General features: G+C 49.1%; 1 protein-coding gene across 1 annotated transcript in view; it reads right to left on the bottom strand.

Annotated features, from left to right (window-relative positions):
* The window catches only part of CSMD2 (CUB and Sushi multiple domains 2), a 268,001-nt gene that overhangs the window by 52,767 nt on the left and 191,444 nt on the right, over nt 1-23,790 (bottom strand). Inside the window, exons 36-44 of the mRNA XM_037061417.1 lie at nt 23,577-23,765; nt 20,269-20,446; nt 18,856-19,001; nt 13,688-13,768; nt 13,093-13,206; nt 11,892-12,080; nt 8,724-8,870; nt 5,441-5,629; nt 381-566 (exon numbers count right to left, since the gene is read on the bottom strand). Of these exons, the coding sequence (XP_036917312.1) occupies nt 381-566; nt 5,441-5,629; nt 8,724-8,870; nt 11,892-12,080; nt 13,093-13,206; nt 13,688-13,768; nt 18,856-19,001; nt 20,269-20,446; nt 23,577-23,765 (1,419 nt within the window). The remainder of the gene's footprint in view (nt 1-380; nt 567-5,440; nt 5,630-8,723; nt 8,871-11,891; nt 12,081-13,092; nt 13,207-13,687; nt 13,769-18,855; nt 19,002-20,268; nt 20,447-23,576; nt 23,766-23,790) is intronic.

Genomic DNA, 23,790 nt, shown 5'->3' with positions numbered 1-23,790 from the left:
TACGGCCCATTAGGCTGCCGGTTTGTGACCTTGACCTTAAAGCCGAACTGCACCTCTGTCCTTTTAGAGTTTTGTGATCCAAGGACATTTGTGCAAATGTTCTGACTGTTGCTCCATCTAGAAGGAGGTGGGGCAGGTCATTCCCAAGTTCTGTGATGCTTTATGGTGACAACTCGGGTGCGATGATCATCCATGATTTGGGAGCAATTTCAAACGGGAACCTAAGCAGGTAGATGATGCTACTCACCTATCTCTGCTCTCTGAACCCTCAGCCTCCACGAATCTGCTCCCCCCGCCCCCCGGCCCCACTCCCTGCTGGAATCTTCCCAGCTGCTTATCCAGCCCCTCCTCGCACGCGCCTCTGCGGCCCAAGGACTCACGGACACACTGGGGAGGGACGTTGCGGTTGCTCCACAGGCCCGTTTCCAGACACTCTGCCGTGGCTTCGGCACCTGCCTGCAGGTGGTAGCCTTCGCTGCAGCTGTACACGGCTTTGGTCCCCACCGTGTACTCTTTGCCAAACACCATTCCATTCTTAGGAGCCTCAGGAAGCCCACAGGAGAGAGCTAGCAAACGGAGAAAAGCTATGAGCGTGTCTGCTTCCAGACGGTGTTCTGAGGATATCTTTTTTACCTTTCCTCCAACCTGATACCCCAATAAAATTACAGTAAATACCAATAAGAGGAAACATCTTCTTATGAAAAAAAATATGAGGATCACCAGCAGAAGAGAGTTAAAAAAAAACAACGTTGGAAGCCAAAGTGTAGCTAGAAGGGTGTCGATGGATTAAATGGTGCCGAGAAGCCACAGACCCAAATAAATGCATGGGAGGGAGCCAGGGTGAGACTAGTTTTCTGCCCCTGCCCACAGTGTGGAGGCATCTGGGCATGTGTTCTTCCAACAAAATAGGATCTTCTTTCCCATTTGAGGGAAAACCAAACACAGAACACCAAAAAACCAAAAACTCCCTTGAGAGGATTAAGGCTGCTGAGGCGAGAATGGGCATTGCTGAGTAAAGCTCTTTTATTCTAGCACTGAAGTGGTCTCACAGCCTGCGCTGCCCCTCCGCCCACTCGGCTCTGCGGGCACTGAACTCCTCCGCTTTTCATGGGGGAGGCCCCGCGGGCAAAGGTGTCTGTGTAGTAACAACAGAGGTAACTCACATCTGCTACCTGAAAAGCATCAACTTAGCTTTTACTTCAAAATGTGCTCAGAAACAGCAGCACGCAAGACATAAAGATTAAAAACAAGAAAAAATGTCTCCTTTAGGAAATGGAGCTAACTCATTACACTGAAGATACATAATAATCTTTAAGCTTCTGATTAGTAAGTAGTATCCTGAGAAAATCAAGGTAACATATTATATTCATAAAGTGAGAACAGAGCGCTTTGAAAAAAGAAAAACAAAGAGAGACCAAGAGCTCTTTTAATTGGAAAACGTGATTGCCGAAGTTAGCATTCAATAGAAGTTTGGAGATTACAATGAAAAGGAATCTCCAAGAATATCGATCAAAAGGACAAAGACGGAGGACGATTACAAAGGACTGATAGATGGCACAGGGGGTCAGTCCTGGAGGCCCAGCATCTAAGGGTCAGGGTTCCAGAGAGAGACAACGAGCAAGTGGCGGGGACGGAATGACCACAGGAAAAATTTCCCACTTGGAAGGGAGGCACAGTCTCCAGAATGAAAGGAAGCCAAAGGGACGCAAAGAACCGCTCTTCGATCTGCCATCACGGACGTTCAGAAGACCAAAGTCACACAGAGAGTCCTATAACTTCCTGGAGGGAGAGGAGACAAGTGACTTCCCTGTGAAGGAATGAGAGTCAGACCAGCACTGGACTTCCCAACCCGCAACAGCGGTGTCCGAGGATAACAGAACAATGCCTTTGATTTTCTGAAGGAAATGATTTGTGCCCTAGAATTTTACCTGGTCAGCCTGCCCAGCAAGTGTGAGGGCAAAAATAATAATAATTTTCAGACATTTAAAACTCATCAAATTGATCTCTCATGAACCCTTTTCAAAGAATTTCCTATCTACTCCATCAAAAAAGAGTACAAAAACCAAGAAAAGGCATGCTATGAGATATAACCAGTGAGAACACTCAGGAATATGAAGAAAAGAGGCCTCACACTGACAGCTCAGGAGAGAAAGGTGTGCAGCAACCTGGCCAGGGTCATGACTGTAGGAGGGGCCCACACTACGTGTATGCGAGGGACGTACGTGACGTAGGTAAGAGGGGCCTGTGTGGTCTCGGAAGGAAATCCGTGCTTCCCAGCCAAGCCTGCCCTCTGCCCTGTAGCTCAGGAGCTCTTAGAGATGTGACACCATCCGAGCGCCCAGTGCTGTCCCTCATCGGCCGCCTCTGTGAACGAGGCTGGAGCTCAGACCTCTGTTCCGCAGAGTCAGGAGAAGCTCGAGCTAACAGCGATGTGGGATGATACTAGACTGTCCAGAACCAAGAAGAGAAATCGGGCTGGGACTCCATTACAACAACGAGGTGGAGGAGGAGGGACGGTCCAGAGGGCGCTACCAGGACGGAAGGAAGATTCCAAGACTAGATGTGGGCCCGAAAGAGGAGGATCAGGAATGGAAGGAGTGAGCAAATGAGGAAGCATTATTTATTTGTTTATAATGTTTTAAAAAATGTATATTTTAGAGAGAGGGGAGGGGGTGGTGACAGAGAGGGAGAAACACACTGATGTGGGAGAAACATTGATCAGTTGCCTCTAGTACGTGCCCCGACCGCAGACTGAACCCGCAACCCAGGCATGTGCCCTGACTGGGAGTCCAACCAGCGACCTTCTGTTTTGTTGGACATCCAACCAACTGATTCACACCAGTCAGGATGGAGAGCATTTAAAAACTATATATGCAGGTTCCAAACACTGAGTCTATCCAATTCTACACGCTGGGTTGGGTCTTTCCGACTCCGCTAAGACCTAAAACTTGGCAACATCGGCCCTTTTTCATGCCAGTATTCCAAACTGGGTTGTCCCTTCTTGAATTCTACCGCACACCTGTCCTGTCTGCCCCACTCTGGCGTCACCCAGGATGAGACTTGGCCACTGTGGACAGGGTGAGCCTGGGCGATGGGGCTTTGTTCTTTATCAATATAATCAGGGAGCATTTGAATGTGACGCTCTTTTAATGCCTGTACGGCAAAGCTTTGAGCTCCTTCAATGGTACCAGGTTAGCTAACTTGTCGTATCTGATGACCTAACTACCTCATTTCCTTAAACCCTTGGGAAGAAATATTTAGATCCCTGTGACATTATTCTACATGGGGAGTCAATCAGGCAACAGGAGAAGGCAGTGGGCAGCAGCCCCTTCTCATGGCCCTGACCTGGCCCACCTCTTGTGGATAACTAAGACGACAAAAGATAACTTTCCAGCCTAAGAGACTACAAGCCTGTCTCCCTATCTCCATGTCAAAACATGGTCCCCCAAAACCCACATAAGAGAGACCCTTTCTGTGGGTCGGAGAGGCGGGGAGAGAACCACAAGGTAATTGAAATGTGTGGTGGAATGATACCTCCGAGGAGAGGGTATTTGGGAGAGGGTGAGCTGGGGAAGGAGAAAGCTTTAGGAGATGCGGATGCTAAATGGGATGATGTGTTGGTGGAGAGGTCATGGTTTGGAAGCAGCAATGGGGAACTGGGGGAATACCAGGGCTTTCCTGGCCCCGGGCTGTGTGGGAAATGGGCGATTAACACCCTTCACTTGAAAAGGCCACAGAGTGCCTGTTCTCAGAGGAGAGCCACCGACTCTGACTCTGCGGAGGGAGGAGGGGCAGAGAGCCCCTCTGGGTTGGGAGCAAGGGCGTTTGTTGTTGGCCACGGACCCAGGAATCCAGAGAGCAGAGAGGGAATGGCTGGCGGGGAGAGGATCAGAGGGCAGCTTGGGGAGGGCTGGGAGGACAGGCAGAGAGCAGTCTGAGGATCAGTATGAGGATGGTAGTCAGAGCCTAGAGGGGCTTACTTTGGGGTAGTGAGAAAAGATAAAAGAGATGAGAGGCACTTGTAGGTTTCAATAGGAGCTGGGGGGGGGGCGGGGGCGGCGAGAAACACAGTGTCTCTGTTGATAGAGTTAGACACCCAGATCAACGCCAAATGACACTTGCCATTTGTGACAGTCAGTTCTCCCTGACCTTTGCTTAGGGAGTTGAACAGAATCCTAATGACACGCGGTTTCTGCTCTTTGAGAAAGTGCAGGCACAAGCCAGAAGTTGTGGGGGTTAGAGATGGCAGGTGTCATTAAAAAGTGTGGCACCCCACTGGGAACTGAAGAGCAAGAACATAAAACACCAGTGTGGTTTCCTGTTTTTGCATATGTAATCGGCAAGGTTCTTTTCTTTTGTTGCTGCAGTACATCATGTTGAGAATGTGGAAGGGAAGGAAGTCTCAAAAGCTATAGATTTTGAATAGGTTATGATTCAACAATCTCATTCTTGGGAATTTATTTTAAGAAATACATATGGATGTTCTTAACAATGACATTATAAAAATTTTAAGAGCGGCACCATTTACAGTAACAAAAAATATAGAAATTCAAGTGGCCAACAACAGGATAAGACTTAATAACTGAGAGTTTTTCCATAATGTTCTGTAACCACTGAAAATAATGATGAAGTGTATTTAAGTATATGACAGATGCTAACAGTGAGCGTTTGGGATGATGTCATTTTGGGAAACAATACATAAAAGGTCGGAGCAAGTGTGTAAAGTGTTAACAGTGGTGATCTCAACTGATGGCATTATAGGTCATTTTACCTCTTTTCTTTGGTATTATCTATAGTTTTTTTTTTCAGATTACTAGTCAGAAAGTATATTACTTTAAGTTAAAAAAATCCTGTAAGCGATCAAAGGCAATGCAGGGAAACTGCCTGGGCCTGTCACGGGCCTGAGATGGTGACCGAGGATGGGGTTGGTCCCCCTTCCGCCCTCTTCTCCTCCGACCTGGTGCTTCCACCAGCGTGTCTCATCCCTCTCAATTCTGTGCTTTTCCAAATGCCCTGGCTGTTGTCTGGAATGTTTCCTTGCCAACACCTGGTCCCACACCCTGCTTGTTCTATGAGCCTGAGCCCAAGCATGCATCTTCTGGAAGCTTCCTTAGCTGTCCGAAAGGAGGGAGGTCCCTACTTTCCCCTGGGCCCAGCAACGTGGTTTACATGCCTGACACACTTCCTCTGTCATTCTGCATGTATGTGGCTGACATCATCTCCTTGTTGCTCTGAAGACATTGACACTGTGTTTTATGTGTGTGTGTGTGTGTATTCATATCCCCAGGGCTAAAGATATTGTGGACCCTCAATATATGCTTCCTGAAAGGACGAATGATCAATGAGGAAACCCATATTTGGAAGCGATTGGTCCTGAGGCAAACCCAAGATGTGAGGAGGATCTGAGCCACCTGTCACCCCCTTCCCACCTGCTTCTCACCTTGACAGAGAGGAATGGCCTCGCTCCACAGGTAGTAGCCCTGGGGATGCCGCGTACAAATGGCCATGCTCTGTCCCACCAAGCGGTAGCCGGCATTGCAGCCAAAGTGGATGGAGCCTCCGGGCTGGGTGCTGGTCTGGCCCAGAAGGAAGCCGTGGAGCGGAGCCCTGGGCAGGCTGCAGTAGGGAGCTGAACAACAAGGTGCGGTCAGGGGGCCGTGTACAGGTGGGCAGACAGACGGACGTACTCCTTCCTGCGCACCCACCCCCATTCTTTCCCCATTTCCTTGTCTTCATAGTGGCCAGGTCCACTGCTATTTAGAAAGGGCTGAGTGGTTGATATTGAAAAATGGCCAGACTGGCTGGTGTGGCTTAGTGGGCTGGATGTCATCCTGCAACCCCAAAGGTCGCTGGTTCGATTCCCAGTCTGGGCACGTGCCTGGATTGCGGGCCAGGTCCCCATTTGGGGCATGGGAGCGGCATCAATGTTTCTCTCCCTCTCTTTCTCCCTCCCTTCTCCTCTCTCTAAAAAATTTAAAGAAAGAAAGAAAGGAAGGAAGGAAGGAAGGAAGGAAGGAAAGAAAAGAAAAGAAAAGAAAAGAAAAGAAAAGAAAAAAGAAAAGAAAAGACAGACTACTGGACAGTTTGGTAAGGCCAAGGGAAAGGGAAGTAAAGAAGGCAACGTGAAGCACTGGGCCCCTTTGCGGCTTTAGCTGTGCAGAGAGGCACAGGCTCTCCATCCCGTCCGCCCCTAAAGAGACACAAAAACCAGAAGCAATGGAGTCGGAGGCCATACTCACGTCCTCTTTCGGACCTTTATGGTGAGTGACTCTGACCAATCTCTGAAGCTCATTCAGCTCCAGTCTCCTCTCCTGACTATTGGGACTGGTAATGTTTACCTCATGGGTTTTTGGACCACTTAAATAGGGTTGTGTTTGTAAAGCCTCCAACCCAGCCCAGGGCACTCAGCGCTCAATAAATGGTCCTTCTCCTTTCTGTCCTGTAGAGGGCGGAGGGAGAGGGAACTGTGGCAACACAGGACATAGAATCCATCGTTCTAATTTCCCCTCCATGAACAGCTTTCACTTACTTCATTCACTTACGCAATTACTGTGCATGGAGTGTCTATTATGCGCCTGGCTGGGAACACCGGCAATGAAGAAACAGACAAATATCCCAGCCACAGAGAACGTGCAATAAGAAACCCTGCCAAGGGATCCTTAGAGAGTTCTGTGAGGTTGGGAAAGAAGGGTGAGCGGAGGAACGTGCAGGGCGTGCCCCTTGCTTCTTCTGAGAGTCCCCGGCTGAGTGTCTTGGGCTGGCGTACACCAAGGCAGAGTGAGGGTGTCAGGTCCTTCCTGCATTCTCCCACGTGCCTCTGCTGCTGAAGTGTGTTTTAAATACCCGCCCTCCGAGCCAGATGTGTTTCCTTGCTCCTGCTCTGCCACCTGCACCCTGCCTATATTGTATTTACGCGTCGACCTCAGTCAAGAACAAGATGCTCAGTGATAAAATAGACTTAATCACAGTGATAGAGGCACTTGCGAATTACACAAGTCTACTGTATTTTAATGAGGTGCTAACTGCTTCACTGTGTGATTAATTCATTTTCCGACTTGGCCTATGTATGGTAATTACAACTGACTCATTACCCCCAAACATGTGGTTAGTCTTTAAAGACATCGGGGAAAGGGCAACTCCTTAATGGCTTCTAGTTCCTAGTTTAGCCACAGCGTAGTGCAATGCTACTGAATGGCTGCGTTTCCCTTTTGCGTGAGTAGCTCCTAGGAACTCAGGCTGAATCTCCCTGAGAGGTACCTTAAGGTTTTGTTTTCATCATGAGGAAACTCAGGCCTAGAGAGGTAAAGTGACTTGTCTAATAATCATTCGACTGGTTATCGACAGAGCTGATCACCGAGCCTGGGGGGTAGGGAGCCCTCCTACCTCTTGTGTACACAGGGGGGAAGGAGTTCAGGGTCAACTTTGCAGAGGAAATGGCCTCGGGTAGTAAAGGGCCTTTTCCTCCCTGGCTCCCACGAGTTCCTCAGCTTCATCTGGCCTGCTCATCCCCGAAGCCACGCCCCAGAGTCCCTTAAGACTTCCAATGGCCACTTGGTCCAGGCTGGTCTTCCAAGTAGGTGGCCAACGAGAAGAGATGGATGAAGACAAGTGGTAAGTCAAGCTGGCTAGACTTTGACAACCTTTCTAACCAATATTCCTAAAAAATTTGTCCAATGTTTATTTGGGGTGCAGGCCCAGTGCAGGCTGGGGAAGCGTGCTGAGGGGACCTGGTAGAACTCCCCTGGTCTTAACGCATTCATCTCTGCCTCCAAGTTTACGGGCACCCAGCCGCAGTTCACTGGGCCCACTCCCCTGCAGAATGGGGCCAGGCAGCTTACCGAGTTTTCTTTCCAGCTACACACAGTGATCCCCATGACGGAGTTCAGATAAATTCCTTCTTCCCTGTCTCCTTACATTTCCAGGGATGTTTCTGTGCTCCTTGAAGATTGTTGCCCAGGTCAGCAGCCTGACTGCTTGGCCTTTGCCCTGACTCCGCCCAGAAGGCTTTCTGGGCGGGAAGAGGCTCCTGGACTTAAAATACGGCCCATCTATGGGCTGCCTATCTAACATTTGCTAGTTGGAAACCCGCATTTTAGGGTTTTTCAGTTTAAATTTTTTTTAATCCTCACCTGAGGACATTTTTCATCACTTTTTAGAGAGAGAGGAAGGGAGAGAAAGAGAGAAACATTGATGTACTGACTGGTTGCCTTCCACATATGCTTGGACCTGGGATCTCACAGGCCCAGACCAGGGACCAAACCCAGAACCTTATGTATGCGTCCTGATGGGGAATCAAACCCACGACTTTTTGGTTATGGGACAACGCTCCAGCCAACTGAGCCACACTGGCCAGGGCTTAGGGTTTTCCAGTTTTAAGGAAATTTTATTAACATTTCAACAGGGGTAGAGATGGGTTCCCCTTTAGGCATTCTCAGAGCATATATATATACTAAGCTTATCCAAAGACTCAGGCTGGCAGGGTGAGCAGATGAGAGGGAAGAGGTTAAAAGTGGGGAAAGGAGCAGAAACAGGGATGGTGGGAAAATGTCAAAGATGCTCTCGTAGTTACGGGTCAGAGAGACTTAGAGGAGGAGAAGGCTGCTGAGCCCCATGGCGGAGCTCTGCCACTGACGAAGATACAGCCTGTGGCCTAGAGGGGTGTTTGGGGAGAGGAACTCAAGGGGCTCTTCAGCCCTTCTCATGAGTCCTTATGTTTTACTCACCTGAATACCGAATCTTAAATCCCTTCCGATTGTAGGCATGGTCTGACGACCAGCGCAGGTACACCGAGTTGCTGGTGCTGGTGACAACCAGGGGAGCCGAGTAATTCCCACTGAGAGCTTTCAGCAGAGGACTTTGTCCCGAGGGACCTGGGATGAGAGCCCAGGACACAGGATTACAGACTATCACAGCCATCAAAGATACGGAGTCCAATCCCTTCAGTGGAACCACCTGCTGTTTCCTCCCCACTCAGGTGAAGGCAGAAAGGCTAGGAACAGTCGGTAAGTTGGTCAGAGTTAGCACACTCATTTGTCCTTCCGCCACCCTTTCTGCACCCACAGGTCTTGCTCTAGCTGTTCTTTCCTCCTGAGCCCTGAAGCACTGCCCCAATCCACAGTAGCTGGCAGTTGACATGTAATCTATTTGCCATCTCGGAACTTGCCCAAGGTCAAGCAGCGATTAATAGAAAAGCTGGTTTTCAACCTGGGAACTTCTACCTTGCCACCCTACTTCTCTTGTGCGTGCTATTGAGTTGGCCAAAAAGTTCGTTTAATTTTTTTTCTGAGAAATAAAAGACGCATTTTCCACTTTCACCAGTAACTATATTGATTTGGATGTTTTGAGTATGTCGGCCACCTCCCACATGGTGTGGCATTGATTGCTCTCAGTCAATGTCTCAGTTATCAATTTCAACTGCTCCACCGACCGGGGAGCATCGTCCAGGGAGAAATCTCCAGCACGAAACTTCACAAACCACTTTGGACACGTTTGATCAGTCACAGCACCTTCTCCATTCGCTGCACGAATCTTTTTTTTTTTTGCATTACAGTTGTGTTTTTACTTAGCTTGCAGTAATAAAGCCTAATATGCCAAAAATGTTGCTTATTTTCTTCCATCTTCAATATTAAAATGGCTACACAAAAATTCAGCAATTTTGGGAATTTTTTTAAAATGCATGCTGATATGACAGCTGTCACAATGCAACCTAACAAAAAATTTTGAATGAAGTTAAAGGCAACTAAGTGCTAGTAGAGCCAGTTTACATGAAAAAAAATGAATGACATTTTTTGGCCAAGCAACAAAAATAGCTCAGTGCCTGTCGTATAGGAAAAATACTTATGGATGAGTAGATAACAATAAAGCTAGAGAAAAACACCGAGTCTCAATGTCATAAATAACATAGTTCCCCACCTTCCTTTCCAAGACTTTCCCAGAAAAGTCTCCCCTGCTCTTTTCCCACCTTAAATGTCTGGGAGTGTGTTCTGAGTGGGCTGGTTCAGGGGTGCAGAATATAAAGCTGGATCATCCAAAACACAGGACTTGGCACCCCGAAGAGCCCTGAGTGGCGGTTCTAATGTGCTGCTGAGACAGCTGTTGGGAGCTTGGCGTAAGTAACAGACCACATTAAACAAAGCAGAGCCATCAGGGCTGCTGGGACGAACCCTGAGAGAAGAGGGCAAAGGCTCCGAGAAGTGGCACGCCAGGGGAGACCCACTGAGTTCGACCGGAATACCCCCAGCTGACTGTGTTCCTCAGGAGGACCTGGGGGACATGCTAGGTCCTAATGCCACATGGAACGCACTGGTGAGGGTGAGCACCAGCCTCACTGACACCCCGAGGGATGGCTGCCCTCTGTTGGCCACACTGATGGGAGGAGATGCTTTCACAGAACCCGGCTTCCTCGTACTGATGAGGGTGAGGAGATTCTAGAACACAGAGGCCAGCTGGAGGCACCTAAGAGTCAGAAGCAAGGTTGGCACAGTTGCCAACATGGACAGCAGGGGCTGGCATGGCAGCGGGAGGGCCTGAGCTGAGGGTCTATGGAGATGCTCACAGGACACAGCAGTCCTCAGGGCAGATGGGCCGGAGGCCCAAATAAGTGAATACAGGAACAAAACAGATCGTGGATATACAATCAAAGGGCGAGGAAAGCTAATCCCAGTGGGAGGTTACTGTTTCCCAATTTGGAGACTTGAGCCAGGTTTCGGTTCTTTCTACAGAACACGCTGACAGAAGGAGAGGCTGGGTGCCTGTGAGAAAGGACCCCATAAAACAATATCAGTTATATATAGTAGTGATTCCCTCAGTTCTTCCCCCCCAAATACCTACCACTACTTATTTACCCAGGGAACTGAATACTGAAGACAAGGGAACGCCAAGATATTTCGAAGACTTCTGGACAGAGTTTGAAGTGCTGCCGATACCCGGGGGGGACTCAGAGGACTATCGGGGCTCCTCTGTGGAGCAGGGGTCTGGGGGTTGGGGTGGGTGGTACATGGAGTCCTGGCCCAGGTGCATCTCACAGCACAGACCTAACCAACTAGGAGCATTGACTGCAGTAGCTGTGCCGGGTGTGCTAGCTTCATTAGAGCAGATGAACACAGACTTGGTTACATGGAAGGTAGTTATTGATCCAGCAATGCATTCTTTTCCACACCCATCAGAGAGAAGGATCATAGGCGATTGGCATCCCTGTGCAGTAGACAAGACTATACATTCACGGTCTTGCCTCCGAGTTAGGCTAACTCTCCTGTTCTCTGACATAATACAGCGGGAGGCGATGCGGACCATCTGGACGTCCTGTAGAATAGAACATATTGGTTCTCCATACTGATGGCACAGCATTAATCGGATCTGATGAGCCAGAAGGGACAATTAGTGCAGATGTATTTGCAGGACACATATGCCACAGACGGTGAGAGCTAAATTCTGCAACGTTTCAGGTAAAACTTTTAGGATTTAGGGGTCCAGGACATGCTGAGATATTTCCTCCAAATGAAAGAGAAAGTTATTGCGTCGTTTCCCTCCCACCACCAAGAAAAAAGCATAATGTTTGGTAAATTTCTTGGGGGTTTTGCAGGTAGCACATTCTTCCCTTGGTGGCACCGCTGGGACCCACTCATTGGCTGACATTCAAGGTGCTGGCTTTGAGTGGAGGCGAGATTAAGAAAGGGTTTGGCAGTGGCAGGTCCAGGCTGCAGTGTAAGCAGCCCTGCTGCTGGGGGCCATGCACCCGCCAGCTCCCGGGTGCTGGGGCTTCTGTGGGAGACAAGACATTATGTGGAGCCTCTGCAAAGCTCTAACTGGGAGGTTGCAGCATGAGGCTTCCAGGGCCCCAAAGCGAGTCTGCGCCATCTGCAGCAGGGCGCGCGACACAGCATGTGACTTACCATCGAAGATCTCAAACTCGTCATACTGCTTCTCGCTGAGGAAGTACTCCACCGTGACGGAGATGTTATAGCCGGGCTCCACCCTCACCAGCCACGAGCAGGTCTGGAACTGGGGGTAGCTGCCCGGGTAGCTCTGACTCAGGATCACACCTGTGGAGTCTGTCAGCAGCTCATTCGTGGGGCAGTGCACTTGGAGAAAGAAAGAGAAATACCAGGTGCATCAGATGGAGATGCACTAGGAACTAGGAACTAGGCCAACACGTGTTTTTCCCTGGTGCAAAAGACAACCCCTGGAGAGCCAGTATTTGAGCACAAACAAGACCCCAGCGCCTGTCACTGCACTGGCACGGGGTGACATGAGATGCTGTGTCAATGTCACCGAATTGCTGAGATTCAGGCCTGGCCAGTCAGAGCAAATCAAGGAAGTTCTGAACAGGATGAAGGCTGAGGTTCACTTTTACTGGGGGCCGGCTGTTTGGGTGGTGGGCGGGTCAGCTCAGTTACAGTAAAGAGCTACTGAATTTCTCAATTTAGCATCTGGGTGGCCTAATTCTGGGGTGTACGGTTCCTTTCTTCCTCACAAATAATCCACATTACAGTTTACCTTTTCCCTTACTTTCTGAGACGTAGGGGAGAAGCTGACTTTTTTCTCTATAAGCTACTAAATATTTGTTGGTAGCAACAGTACTAGTAATTATAATAATAGCCAACACTGAGCAGTTACTATGTGCAAGTGAGTTTGGAGTTTTATTCTTGGCCTTAGCTGGGGTAAATAAGTGAAGCGATTCACCCTCTGTCAAGGCATCACGCTGCAGTGAAGACAGCTATGGTCTTTCAGTGGCCTAGCTCAGCCCACAGGACCCTGAGCACATCCGCACTCCAGCAGGACAAGGCTGGTGTGCAAACAGCCCTTCCCAAGGTCCCAGAACTTCCTCCTTCCAATGATCATTATGCCATTTCCAGGGAATGTCAGTTAGACAAAAAGAAGACAGAGATAGTCGTGGCCATTATGGCCAATTCCTTGGCTTGGACCTAGGAGCAGGGCAGAGACCGTAACTAGAACAATCACTCACCTACTCACTTGATAATTCAAACAAACATTCACCATGTGACCTCTTCCTCCCTGGGCGGGGACAAGGACACAGAGGGCTGGGGTTCGGAGGAACTCCAGACCCAGAAAGGCGTGGCTCAGTGCAATTACCTTCACATATTGGGGGTGGGCCTTCAAACTGCAGGTAAGTTCCAAGTTTGCAGGTCAGGATTTCACTCCCCACCAAGGTAAAGCCAGGGAGGCACCTGTAGCGCACGATGTCACCTGTCAAAGGGAGAGTAACACACGGGTGTCCTGGAGAGGTCTGGTCCTGTCTGTACCCCTTGGTACCTTGAGCCCACTTCCAGGCAAGGTGATCAGTGGAGGGTCACGTTCTGTTCAGGCTTAGGTAACTAGCTCAGCTCCAATTGAATGATCCAGACAACCACAGCTCCCCTCTCCTTGCTGAGCCTGAGAATGTTTTCACGTTCCAGGAACTTTTTACAGTGTCTTACAGGGACTTTTTTTCTCAAATACATCTGACTTAAATCACAGAAAAAGAAAACCCCCCACAGCTTTCCTAATTCCTCTTCTCAGGTGTGGCTAAAAGAAAGTGTGGGTATATCTGGTGCAAGCTCGGTTGATGGAGTAACAACCCTCTTGTACTGGGCCTGTTGTTTCTCTCCATAGACAGGAGGGAGAGGTAACCTGCTGGCCACCCCCTCTGACACTGGGCCCCTCATTGATGGTGTGGGGGGTGCGGTACCTATGTTGAATTCTTCATTCTCTGTGACGACTTCAGCATTGGGGAGGATGGTGGGAGGAGGGCACTTGGTGAGTGGATAAGCTGAAAAGACAACAGCAGACAAGTCAGTGTGAGGACCTCACCCTTGGGGCACTTAGTCATTCAGGGCTTCACTTTCTCACTCCATCTTCACTTACAAGCAGATATTAATGTGTGTCTCTATACGGGGCAAGTTTAACCGAGCACAATTTTCCTTATCTGCTGTTAAGACTAACGGCAAAGGAGAGAGAGTTCAGGAAGCTGGAGACAGTCCCTAGCAGTGAAGGGAAGGGGGGAGAAGCAGGTGCTGAGCACCAACTACGTGCCAGGCGCTTTCACACGCTGTCACCTTTGATTCTCACGATAGCTGATCCCCCTGCGAGCTGTTTAGGTGCTCCTCCACGGTTACACAGGAAGCCAGTGGCACAGGCAGGATTTGAACCCAGGTCTGGCTGCTCCCAAGTCTCATATTCTTTCCACCATACACAGTGTGGGTGTGGCTTAGGTGAGTGCCCGCTGAAGTCAGCTTGTTTACCTTCTGACCTTTGCCCAAACACCTCTGGCTCCAGTGGATTTTCTAAACTGGAACCCACCCCTCTGGGCAGAGACTGGATTGTGCGTGGATGGTGTCACTGAGGCAAAGTTTGGTGTGGGCTCACAACTTGTTTCTCATTCACTACCTGCCTCGTGGTTAAGCGCTATATGAGTGTTAGCTGGTGCCGCGGCCGCTGCTGTTACTTCCAAAGTCACCTCAACCCGTGTGTGGTTTCCTTAAGATCGCACTTGTTAAAAAAGAATTACAAATGTAATACATTGTCATTGAAGAAGATAGGGGGTTTTCTATGGAAACAGTAGGAGGAAAATTAAACACACCCATTGCCCTCTCAGAGATGACCACTGCCAACCTTTTCCTGTAAGTTCTTAGGGTGTTTATTCTCTGCCCATGGAAATATTTTTCACTTACAAAATTTGCATCATGATATCTACTGGGTGTTAATCTCTGTGTACTTACTATATTACAAGAATATCCCATGTAATTACACTTCTTCAAAGTGTGATTAAAATGATTTCACAGTATCTAGTTGTATAACCTACTAGGATTTATTTCAGAGACACTCTGTTGTTAATCATTTAGGTTTTCAAAGTTTTGCCATGTGAAATAAAGCTGTGATGAACATCCTTCCATATATGCATCTTTTATGGATTTTTTAAACCTAAGAATGATTAAATTATATGACCTTTTTGAAGTACAGGCATCTCCTGTTGAATGTCAGTCATCCATGCCTGGAAATCAGATGTTCTGTGCAAAGATGCTAACTAGGAGTCTATTTCCCATTACTGTAATGGGAAAAAATATAATGCATAACCCCAAATCCAAAAAGTACTTAAAACTAAACATATATATATATACATATATATATATGTGTGTGTGTGTGTATATATATATATATATATATATATATATATATATATGCAACAAACCATCACGCTAGAAGCTAAATTCTTTTTTTAAAGATTTTATTCATTTATCTTTAGAGGGGAAGGGATGGAGAGAGGGAGAGGAATATCAATGTATGGTTGCTTCTCATGTGTCCCCCACTGGGAACTGGCCTGCAACCCAGGCATGTGCCCTGACTGGGAATCGAACCTCGATCCCTTAGCTTGCAGGCCTGCGCTCAATCCACTGAGCTACACCAGCCGGGGCTAGAAGCTAAATTCTTAAAACATCACTTCAGATCACCCAACAATGAACACAGTGGTAACAGAACAGCAATTCTGCACACTGCAACGTGTACAGTTGGCACCCCCCCCGCCCCCCGCCTCGGCTCCCATAAACACTCAGCGCATCCTGCAGAGGTTTTCACCTGAGACTCTGTAAAACCCTGGGCAGAACCAGGGTAAATATGAGAGACTCGGTGGGGGCGGACTCAGGACGGCGCTAGCTGGTGGGGCGCAGCTCACAGGAACGCCACGCTGTGCCGACTCTGAGAGCCAGCGAGTGCACGGGACCACCCATTCCGAACGCTCACGTGGGACTGTGACATTTTGCCAGAAGTAGGTGGAATGTAACTTAAGATTTTCCTGAACTATAGTTTTTTTAAAAAACTGTCATATTATGTTCTTGGGATTTAACCTTAAGTTTTTCTACAGATGTGTCAGTTGAAAAATGTAGTGCTGGGCGGTACAGAAGCTTTAGCAAGTGTGGGCACTGAGACCAAGCGGCGCCCTCGGGGTAATCAGGCAGGTTTAACCTGGACTTCACGTAAACCAGGGAGCACAGTGGCCGCACTGGATGGATGCTACCGTCTTTCTCTGCAGGAAAATTGCTCCAACAGACACTGTCCACAGAGCGTGAGTTTCTCCAGCACCAGGCGTGCTCATTCTTCTCCCCCCTATTCATTTCATGGTCCCCTCCTGAGGGCCCACCCTGGGTGAGAAGCCATGTTAGCTGTTGAGGATGCAAGAGTGAACAGACACGGGCCTTGCCCTCGAGGAATTTCGGGCGCTTTGGGAAAAGAAATAAGACAAAAGTTCCCTCAATCCCACCACCTGGGGATAACCATTGTTAGCATTTTGGTGAATGACCGTGGATCTCTTGCAGTCAACCCCTCCCCCCAGACACACAGTGTATTGGCCACATTATTGCTACAGAACTCATGGGCAAGGGGGTGGTCAAGGCTCCTCCGTTTCATTTTGTCCTTCCCCTGCTCCTGTGCAGGGGGAGGCGCTGGTACAGCCCAGTCAAGGCCGGTACAGGTTCCCGTCCTAACAGATGGGGACGGCTCACTGCTGCGCGCCAAGCAGCAGTCAGCGGCAGCAGGAGCCCTCACAGGTCAGTGCCCTTCCTATTCTTCTCACTGACTCTTTCCAGGTCCGTTTTCTCTCAGGCGGGTGGCTGTGTGGAGCTGGCCTTTCATCTGCCGCTTTAAAAGCAGAATCAGCTTAGGGAAAGAATGTGGTTCACTGGTTGACTTCATCAGATGACTCACGGCTCCGTATCTGGCTTTGCGGTCCCAGTTCAGGTAACAGTAAAATGGCCTCCTTTACCATCGTTCCTGCATGTCTCTCTCTCGGTCTCTCCGTCTCTATCTCTCTTTCTAAAATGGGTGGCTACGGTGTAGGTTAGGAGTCCACAATCATTACATCCTTTGGTTATGGTATCATCTGAGCCCCTCAACATCATTTGACTTTTTTTTCATGGAACATAAACATTTCTCTTAAGCAATAAATTATATCCTACATGAATGATTTTAAACGGCTATATTTCCCCCCTTTTTGGGTATCTCCTCATTTGCACACCCAATCCCCTATTATCTTACATGTGGATGGATTCTAATTTACCTGCTATAAATAACATTTCAGAGATTATCTTTATATACAATTCCCAGAAGTAGGATTTGCAGGTCCTAGACCATTGTTAATTAGGAACCTTGGCTGAAAGTAACACAAAATCAGCTTGGGGTAGAATAAGCAAAAAAGGCTCACAGGGCCGAGATGCTGGGGAGGAAGTGTAGCCAGATGTCATTTAAAGGAGGAGGACAAGGGACTGAAGGGCCAGCAGGAACCAGGACACTTTCCCATGTGTCTCAGTCCTTCCCTCAATTTAGGTTTGTCTGATTCCCATGATTAGGTTCGGGGTGTGCGTCTTTAACGGGACGGCCCCCGACGCGGTGCGGGCTCTTCTCACTGCGTCCGGTCAGGCCGGGCGTGACTTCGGTTTGTCCTATTACTGACCATACTCACTTGAGTGACCCGAGGAGGCGGTGTCCTCCCGGCCTCCACTCTGCAGGGCTACTCTCTCTTTCCTTTGTAGTCATCGTGTGAGGAGATGATTTGGGGCAAAATATCCCATTCTTCATACTTTCTTAATTAAGTTACTGATTAGTTAACGCCCGTATGGATATACATGGTGTCCTGGTTGATTCGACAGGTTACTCGCTTGTTACCGACAGTAATTCCTTTGCTGCTCAAATTATCCCCTTCATGGTCAGTGGGAGCCCCTTCTGGCTGGCTCTCATCCTTTTGGCATGCCTCCCTCATTTTTTGAGCATTTCCTTGCTTTCTGCTGTAGACCGTTCCAGGCTCATCTTGTACTTTCTCTGCTTTAGTCCTGGAATCAGCCATTTCTCCAAGGAGTGCCGGTTCATTTTTGCGGAAAATGGTTTTCAGAAACTGCGTCACGCTCACCTTGGGATGTAGCTCTCTGGGAACGGCGGTTAGAGTCCTGCTGTGGCCGTGGTGGGCTGTGCCCTCCACATGGTTGTTTCTCTAGGTCTCTTTCTGTTTCTCCACCCCTACCTCTCCCGAGGGCCTAGGGCTAAACGTAGTCAAGTCTCTCTATGTGCACGTGAGACGCGGTAACACTGTATAATTCCAGCACAGCTCACAGTGCAGAGCTCAAAGAACTGGGGACAGAACTATTTCCAGGTGTGGTTTGGGGCACGTCTTCCAGCCTTCCTTGGCCTTCATGTCTTCATTCGTAAAAAGAGGGTAACAGTATCTTATCCACCTCACTACCCCATGGGATTCTGACACACCACAAACTCCAAGCCCCTCATTGTACAGGTGAAGAACCCAAGCTGTTCAGTTGGAGGGAGACCTGCATGAGATCACACACCTGGCATGAGGTATAAAGTCAAGCTTTCCTGATTTCCAGTTCAGATATATGTGATGCTCTGAAAATTATAAACACAGAGGATTATTCCATAGATTGGCGCAAGGCCACAAAGAACTTTCTGTAAGTTTCTCTGTGCTGTGTCCACTATGACAAAAATGAGGAAATATTCAGATCCATAACTTTGAAATCTTAGAAGAAAACTGGCTGTCAATAAGAACAAACCCACCCGAATCATTCATTCTCCTCCTGCTTGATCTCTCCATCTTGAACTTGGCACCAATAGTCAATGTCATGTGCCTCTCTGCCCTAGTAGTGTGGAGGAGGAGGTAAACTTACATTTAGAGAGCCCTATGCTGGGAGGGCGAGCTCACATAGGCTAACACATTTAATTCTCATAACTTTGAAGACACTGAGGCTAAAAAGATACGTAAGTCACTCAGAGTCACACAACCAGGAATGGCGAAGCCAGGGCTCAAGGCCAGCCTTGCCCTGAGAACCCGGCCCTTCCCAGCAGGCCAGGCTTCATACTGACCAGAGAAGGCTATGGCGAAGATCCCACCCGTGGCTGCATCTCGGTGGAACTTGAGCAGAACCTGGTTGGTTGAGCTATGCAATGTTTTCTTGGCCAAGCTCCTGGTGAAAACTCCAAGCTTTGAAGCTGTCTGCTGGGGCCCATCCCTGCAGTAGGAAAGAAGGTCCTGGCATGTCACAAGTCCCAATGGCTGCCTACTCTACCTGGTGCCATCAGTGGCCTACAGAGAGGCCAGGGGTGGGTGGCTGTGACTTATTGTCTTTCTCCAATATTCTAAATCTCTCTCTTCAATCCCTCCCAATGTGGTCTCCCAAGAAAGCGGACAGAGTTGGTGGAGTGCACATTGATTCCTTATTCACCTGATTCCTCGCCAGCGCAGCCTCCCGGAACAACACTCCCACCTGAGAAGCAGGAGCCACAGAGCAGGCGCTCCCAGTGCCAGGCAGCACTGGGACAGGGTGGCAGGGAGGCGCAGGAGGCTCATGCTGCTGCCTGTGCCCCCATTCCCTGTCCCCAGGCAGAGACAGAACCAGGCCACCTTTCTGGGCAAAGGATTTCTTCCCTGGAAACTTATCCAGTCCCTTCCATTGGTTCTTAGCCACTGCCTGGAAATTAAGCTGGAAATGAATCCAGGGCAGTCTGGTTGCATCTCCCTCTCCCTGGGGAAGAGAGTCCCACTGTCCCCTGTTGATTCCCAGAATGACAGTACCCTTCAACCAAAAAGGAATTTTACAATCATATCTTTGTCCAAGGATCAAGTGGTTTGGAAAAACCTGTGTAGGAAACTATACCTATCAACTAATAATTCACGTTCCTATTTTAAAATTAACTTGAGATAGTCTAACTATACAACTCAAACAAGAGCCATTCAATTTGGTAACCACTAGGTAACACATGGCTATTTACATTTAAATTAATTAAAATTAAATGAAGCTGAAAAATCAGCTCCTCTGGCACTCTAGGCACATTCAAGTCCTCAACAGCCACTGGTAGCTAGTGGCTGCCATGTCAGACGGCACAGTCGTAGGGCACGTCCATCACCGCAGAAAGTTCTGTTGGACGGTGCTGGCTCAGTGCGAGACTTCTCGAAACGCCACCCCAAAGCTCTTTCATTAGTCCGGGTAAATTATTACAGATAAATGGAGAATTTTTGTCGAGACTCTGGAAATACTGAGAAACTCTGACTGTTTATACCCACTCCCATTCACCCACTCATTGGTACCTTCAGAGGCCCCTAGCAGGACTCCAGATTGGGAACCACTGCCCTCCTATTACTCTCCCTTCAAGGAGCCATTAAGGGCTAAGGGAAGTAGACCCCTCATTCGCTGTGCTAAATAAACAGATGGGTAATCCAGCTTAGTGCCCCGCCAATGCCCTTTCTTTATTGGCTGTTGCCACAGCAACTGGCCCTACCAGACGGTGATGTAGTCTCCAGAGAGCTCTGTCTGCAGTATGCTGAGGTTGAGGTGGATGCCATGGCCAATGGGCACGGTGATCAGCCAGACACAGTCCTGGGAGCTGGAGTATGGACTGGGGAAGCCAGGGGAGTACACAGTGCCATTGGGAGAGGTGATGTTCCCACCACAGGGGACTGCGGAGAGGGAACATGAACACAGGTGAGTGCAGGAGGTCACCTCCCAGCTGAGAATTCAGATGTCTTCCTAACGAAGGCCCAGCTCCCAGCACAAGTCATTCTGTTCAAACAGATCGGGTGGGACAGGGAGAGGTGATGGGGCTGTAGACGGTCTGGCCTGACTTCCCCCACCAGTCCCAGCAGACCCTTGCCCGCCCGGCCCCGACCTTCAGTGCAGGTGCCTCCCGCCTCCCTCTTTCTCTTTCTCATGGATGACACCTGTCCAGGAGAAAGGGACCCACTAGATGAAGCCCTCCCCTCTCCTTTCCTAGAACTGGAAGGCAGATATTAGAGCTGCAGTGCTTTTGCTGAGAAGGACTAAGAAAACTATGAAAGTGGAGTTTCCCCTTTTACTTGCTCTAAGACTCTTAGAATGGTAGTTCTGGTCCTGACTTAAGAGCTGAGGATTCTTGTGGTGAAGCTGAGGTTGGGTTCCAATGGTGGCTAGACCATTTACTGACTAGATGAACTTAGACAAGGAATTTAGTTTTTTTCTCCACTTGTAAAATGGGACTAAAAACAGACCCTCTCATAGGATTGTATGGTGATTATGCGAACTGAAAAATGTAAAATGTCCAACCCAGGCCCTAGATAACAGAGAGGGCATTTGCTGCCCCTATAGGGATCTCTCTCCCTGTCTTCCCATCTCCCAAATGTGACACCTAGTTTTAGACTCACTGTGACCTAGGCTTTGGTAGGGGGATGAAGAGTCCCTGAGGTCTCTGCTGAGCTCAGATTTGGTGACCAAAGGGGAAGAATGAAAGAGTAATTCTGGGCAAAGAAAACCTGGTCCAGCGTCATGAGTCCAACATATCTGGCTGCTATGGGAGGTTGAGCAGACACATGGATAGACCCTATCCTAACGCTTCCAAGTGGGGGACACGGTCCTGGGAATGCAAATGTATCCTGCAAGTGGGGCGTGGACACACCATTTCTCCTACACACACTGAACATGCACTTGGTCCAGGCACAGCCTAGGGAGACAAAAGGGGGCAAGGATGGCAGAGCACGGGGTCCTGTCCCATGGCACTCACAGTCCACTGGGCTATAGCCACGGACACTGGCGTCTGCAGCACCGGGGAGCATGCCATTGGGTAGAAGGCCACAACGACATTTAGGGGAGCCCCTCACCTGGTCTTGTGAGCTCAGGGAAGGATGCCTGGTAGAATTCACATTTAGACTCAGACCTGAGGGATGACAAAGTGCTAAGCAGGCAAAGCAAGAGAGGAGAGCAACGTTCTCTGAGGAAGAAACACCATGTGCTCAGAGGTCAGAGTGTATGGGAAGACTGAACATTTTCAGCTTAGTTGGAACGGGAAGTCTGTGAGAGTGGAGAACACTAGACGGTAAACACTAGACGGTAAGCAGAGAGCAGGCCCCAAGGGACACAGTGTACTACATTCAGGGGTGTGGAATTTACTCCTCGGGAGGTGGGGGCACCTTGATGGCTTCTGAGCAGGGGAATGTCAGGAGTGTACTGATGGGTTTGAAGACTTGCTCTGGCTACGCTGTGAAAAATGGACTGAGGCATACAAGACTGGAGGCCAAGAGGCGGGTGAGGAGCCTCGCTCAGTGGTGGCCTGGACCAAGGTAGAAGCAGCGGACAGGGAAGTGGATGCATAGGGAAGAGGTAGGAGACAGAGTTAGGAAGACCTGGTGAGTGTGGTACACAAGTGAGAGGGAAGGTGCCCGTGTCGACAGCTGAGTAACCGGGGTGACCTTCACTAGATGAGAATTTCAGTTGGATGGCAGAAAGGTGATGAGTTCAGTTGTGACTATGTTGGGATTTAGATGCCTCAGGATACGTGAAGAGAAAGATGACTAAAGTGTTGGCACAAACAGAAGGGTAACTGCAAAAGCAAGAGAACATGGCCTCAAAGAAGTCAAGGGGAAGTCACTTTTCCAGGAGGAAGGAGGGCTTCTGGTTCAAGATGTCTCACTGAGCCCTGTTCTTTTCTCTCTCCTGTGATGCCATAAAGAAGATGAATGAGGTGTAAAAAGGAACAAAAGGAAGAGAATTCACAATGAGGCTCGTCACCTAGCACACGATCAACCAACAATTCCAGAAGGACGACCTGGTTTTGCATTGGGAGAGTTTTGAAAATCTGAAAACAAACCGGGGGATTACAGTTTTGAAAATGACAACCTTACACTCCAACACCAACACAGCTCAGTTCTGCAGACAGTGTCTGTTTCTCTTCAGAGAGTTAATACTGCCAGCTCACTGTCTGTGAGCCAGGGACTGACTGTGCTGTGCACTTCCTCCCGAAACCCTCCCAGCTGAGATGAGAAGCCCCACTGCATTAGGGAAGAAAATGAAGTTCCGAGCGGTGGAGCGGCTCAGGGATGAAGCGCAGGGAGATCTGACCCTGGAGCGGGGGCACTTTCCCCTGGACCATGCTGCCTCCTACCAAGCTTTCCCCTTCAAGACACATCCCAGCTCTTCCTGCAGAAGAATGCTGAGCCCCAGGAGTGAGAAATGAAGGAAAAATGTGGCGAGGTCAGTTGAGGTGAGCAGATGGTAGTAGAATCAGAACGAACTCTAGGTCCGCTCCCATTCTGGTTCCGATTAATGAAGACTCGGGCCCGTGTCACCTCCAGGTTCCTTATACTACCCATTCAGACTTCTCAGGTACAGGTAAGAGAAAGAGTATAGGTAGGGGGACAGGTGACGAGGGGGACAAGACATTTCTTCTTTCTAGGCTTTATTCTCTTCTCCCTTTGAGAAGACACTGTGATTAACTCCACCTCTCTACCCCTTAGCTCACCACCTGCGCCTACACCCTCATGCAGAGTCCGCCCTTCTGATAGGGGACACCTATTCATCAGGTTGGATATTCCCAATGGCTGAGTATGTTTTCCTTGGGTGTGGTCCACATCTCCTTCAGGTCCTCCCTAGAGCTGGTTCAGAGCTCTGTCCCCAGGATCCCTCCTTGGACAGGCTAGGTCCCACCCATAGGAAAACAGGGTGGGTAAGGTTTGCCAGAACCTCCCGGCATGGGTGATCCTAGGGAGTAGGCAGGTAGACACAGGGCTGCTCTGATCAGTCTCCCTAAGAAAAATCCCAAGGGATGAGAGAGGGTCATACCTTCACACCTGGGCAGGGGGTGGTCCCAGTTCCGGTTGGCGCCATGCTGACATGTGAGGACAGGTTGGCCCATCAACTGATATCCCGAGAGGCACTCAAAGGTCACTGATTGCCCGACATTGTAGCCAGCTCCTCTCACAATGCCATTGGTAAAGGGTTCTGGGTCTGGGCACTCTTGAAGTTCATAGGCTGGAAAAGATCAGGAGAGAAGGTT

The sequence above is a fragment of the Sturnira hondurensis genome, unplaced genomic scaffold (assembly GCF_014824575.4).
Source record: "Sturnira hondurensis isolate 20B ecotype Veracruz unplaced genomic scaffold, ASM1482457v3 Scaffold0013381, whole genome shotgun sequence".
Lineage (NCBI taxonomy): Eukaryota > Metazoa > Chordata > Mammalia > Chiroptera > Phyllostomidae > Sturnira > Sturnira hondurensis.
The sequence above is the reverse complement of the archived record's forward strand: the minus strand, read 5'-3'. Positions and strand labels throughout refer to the sequence as shown.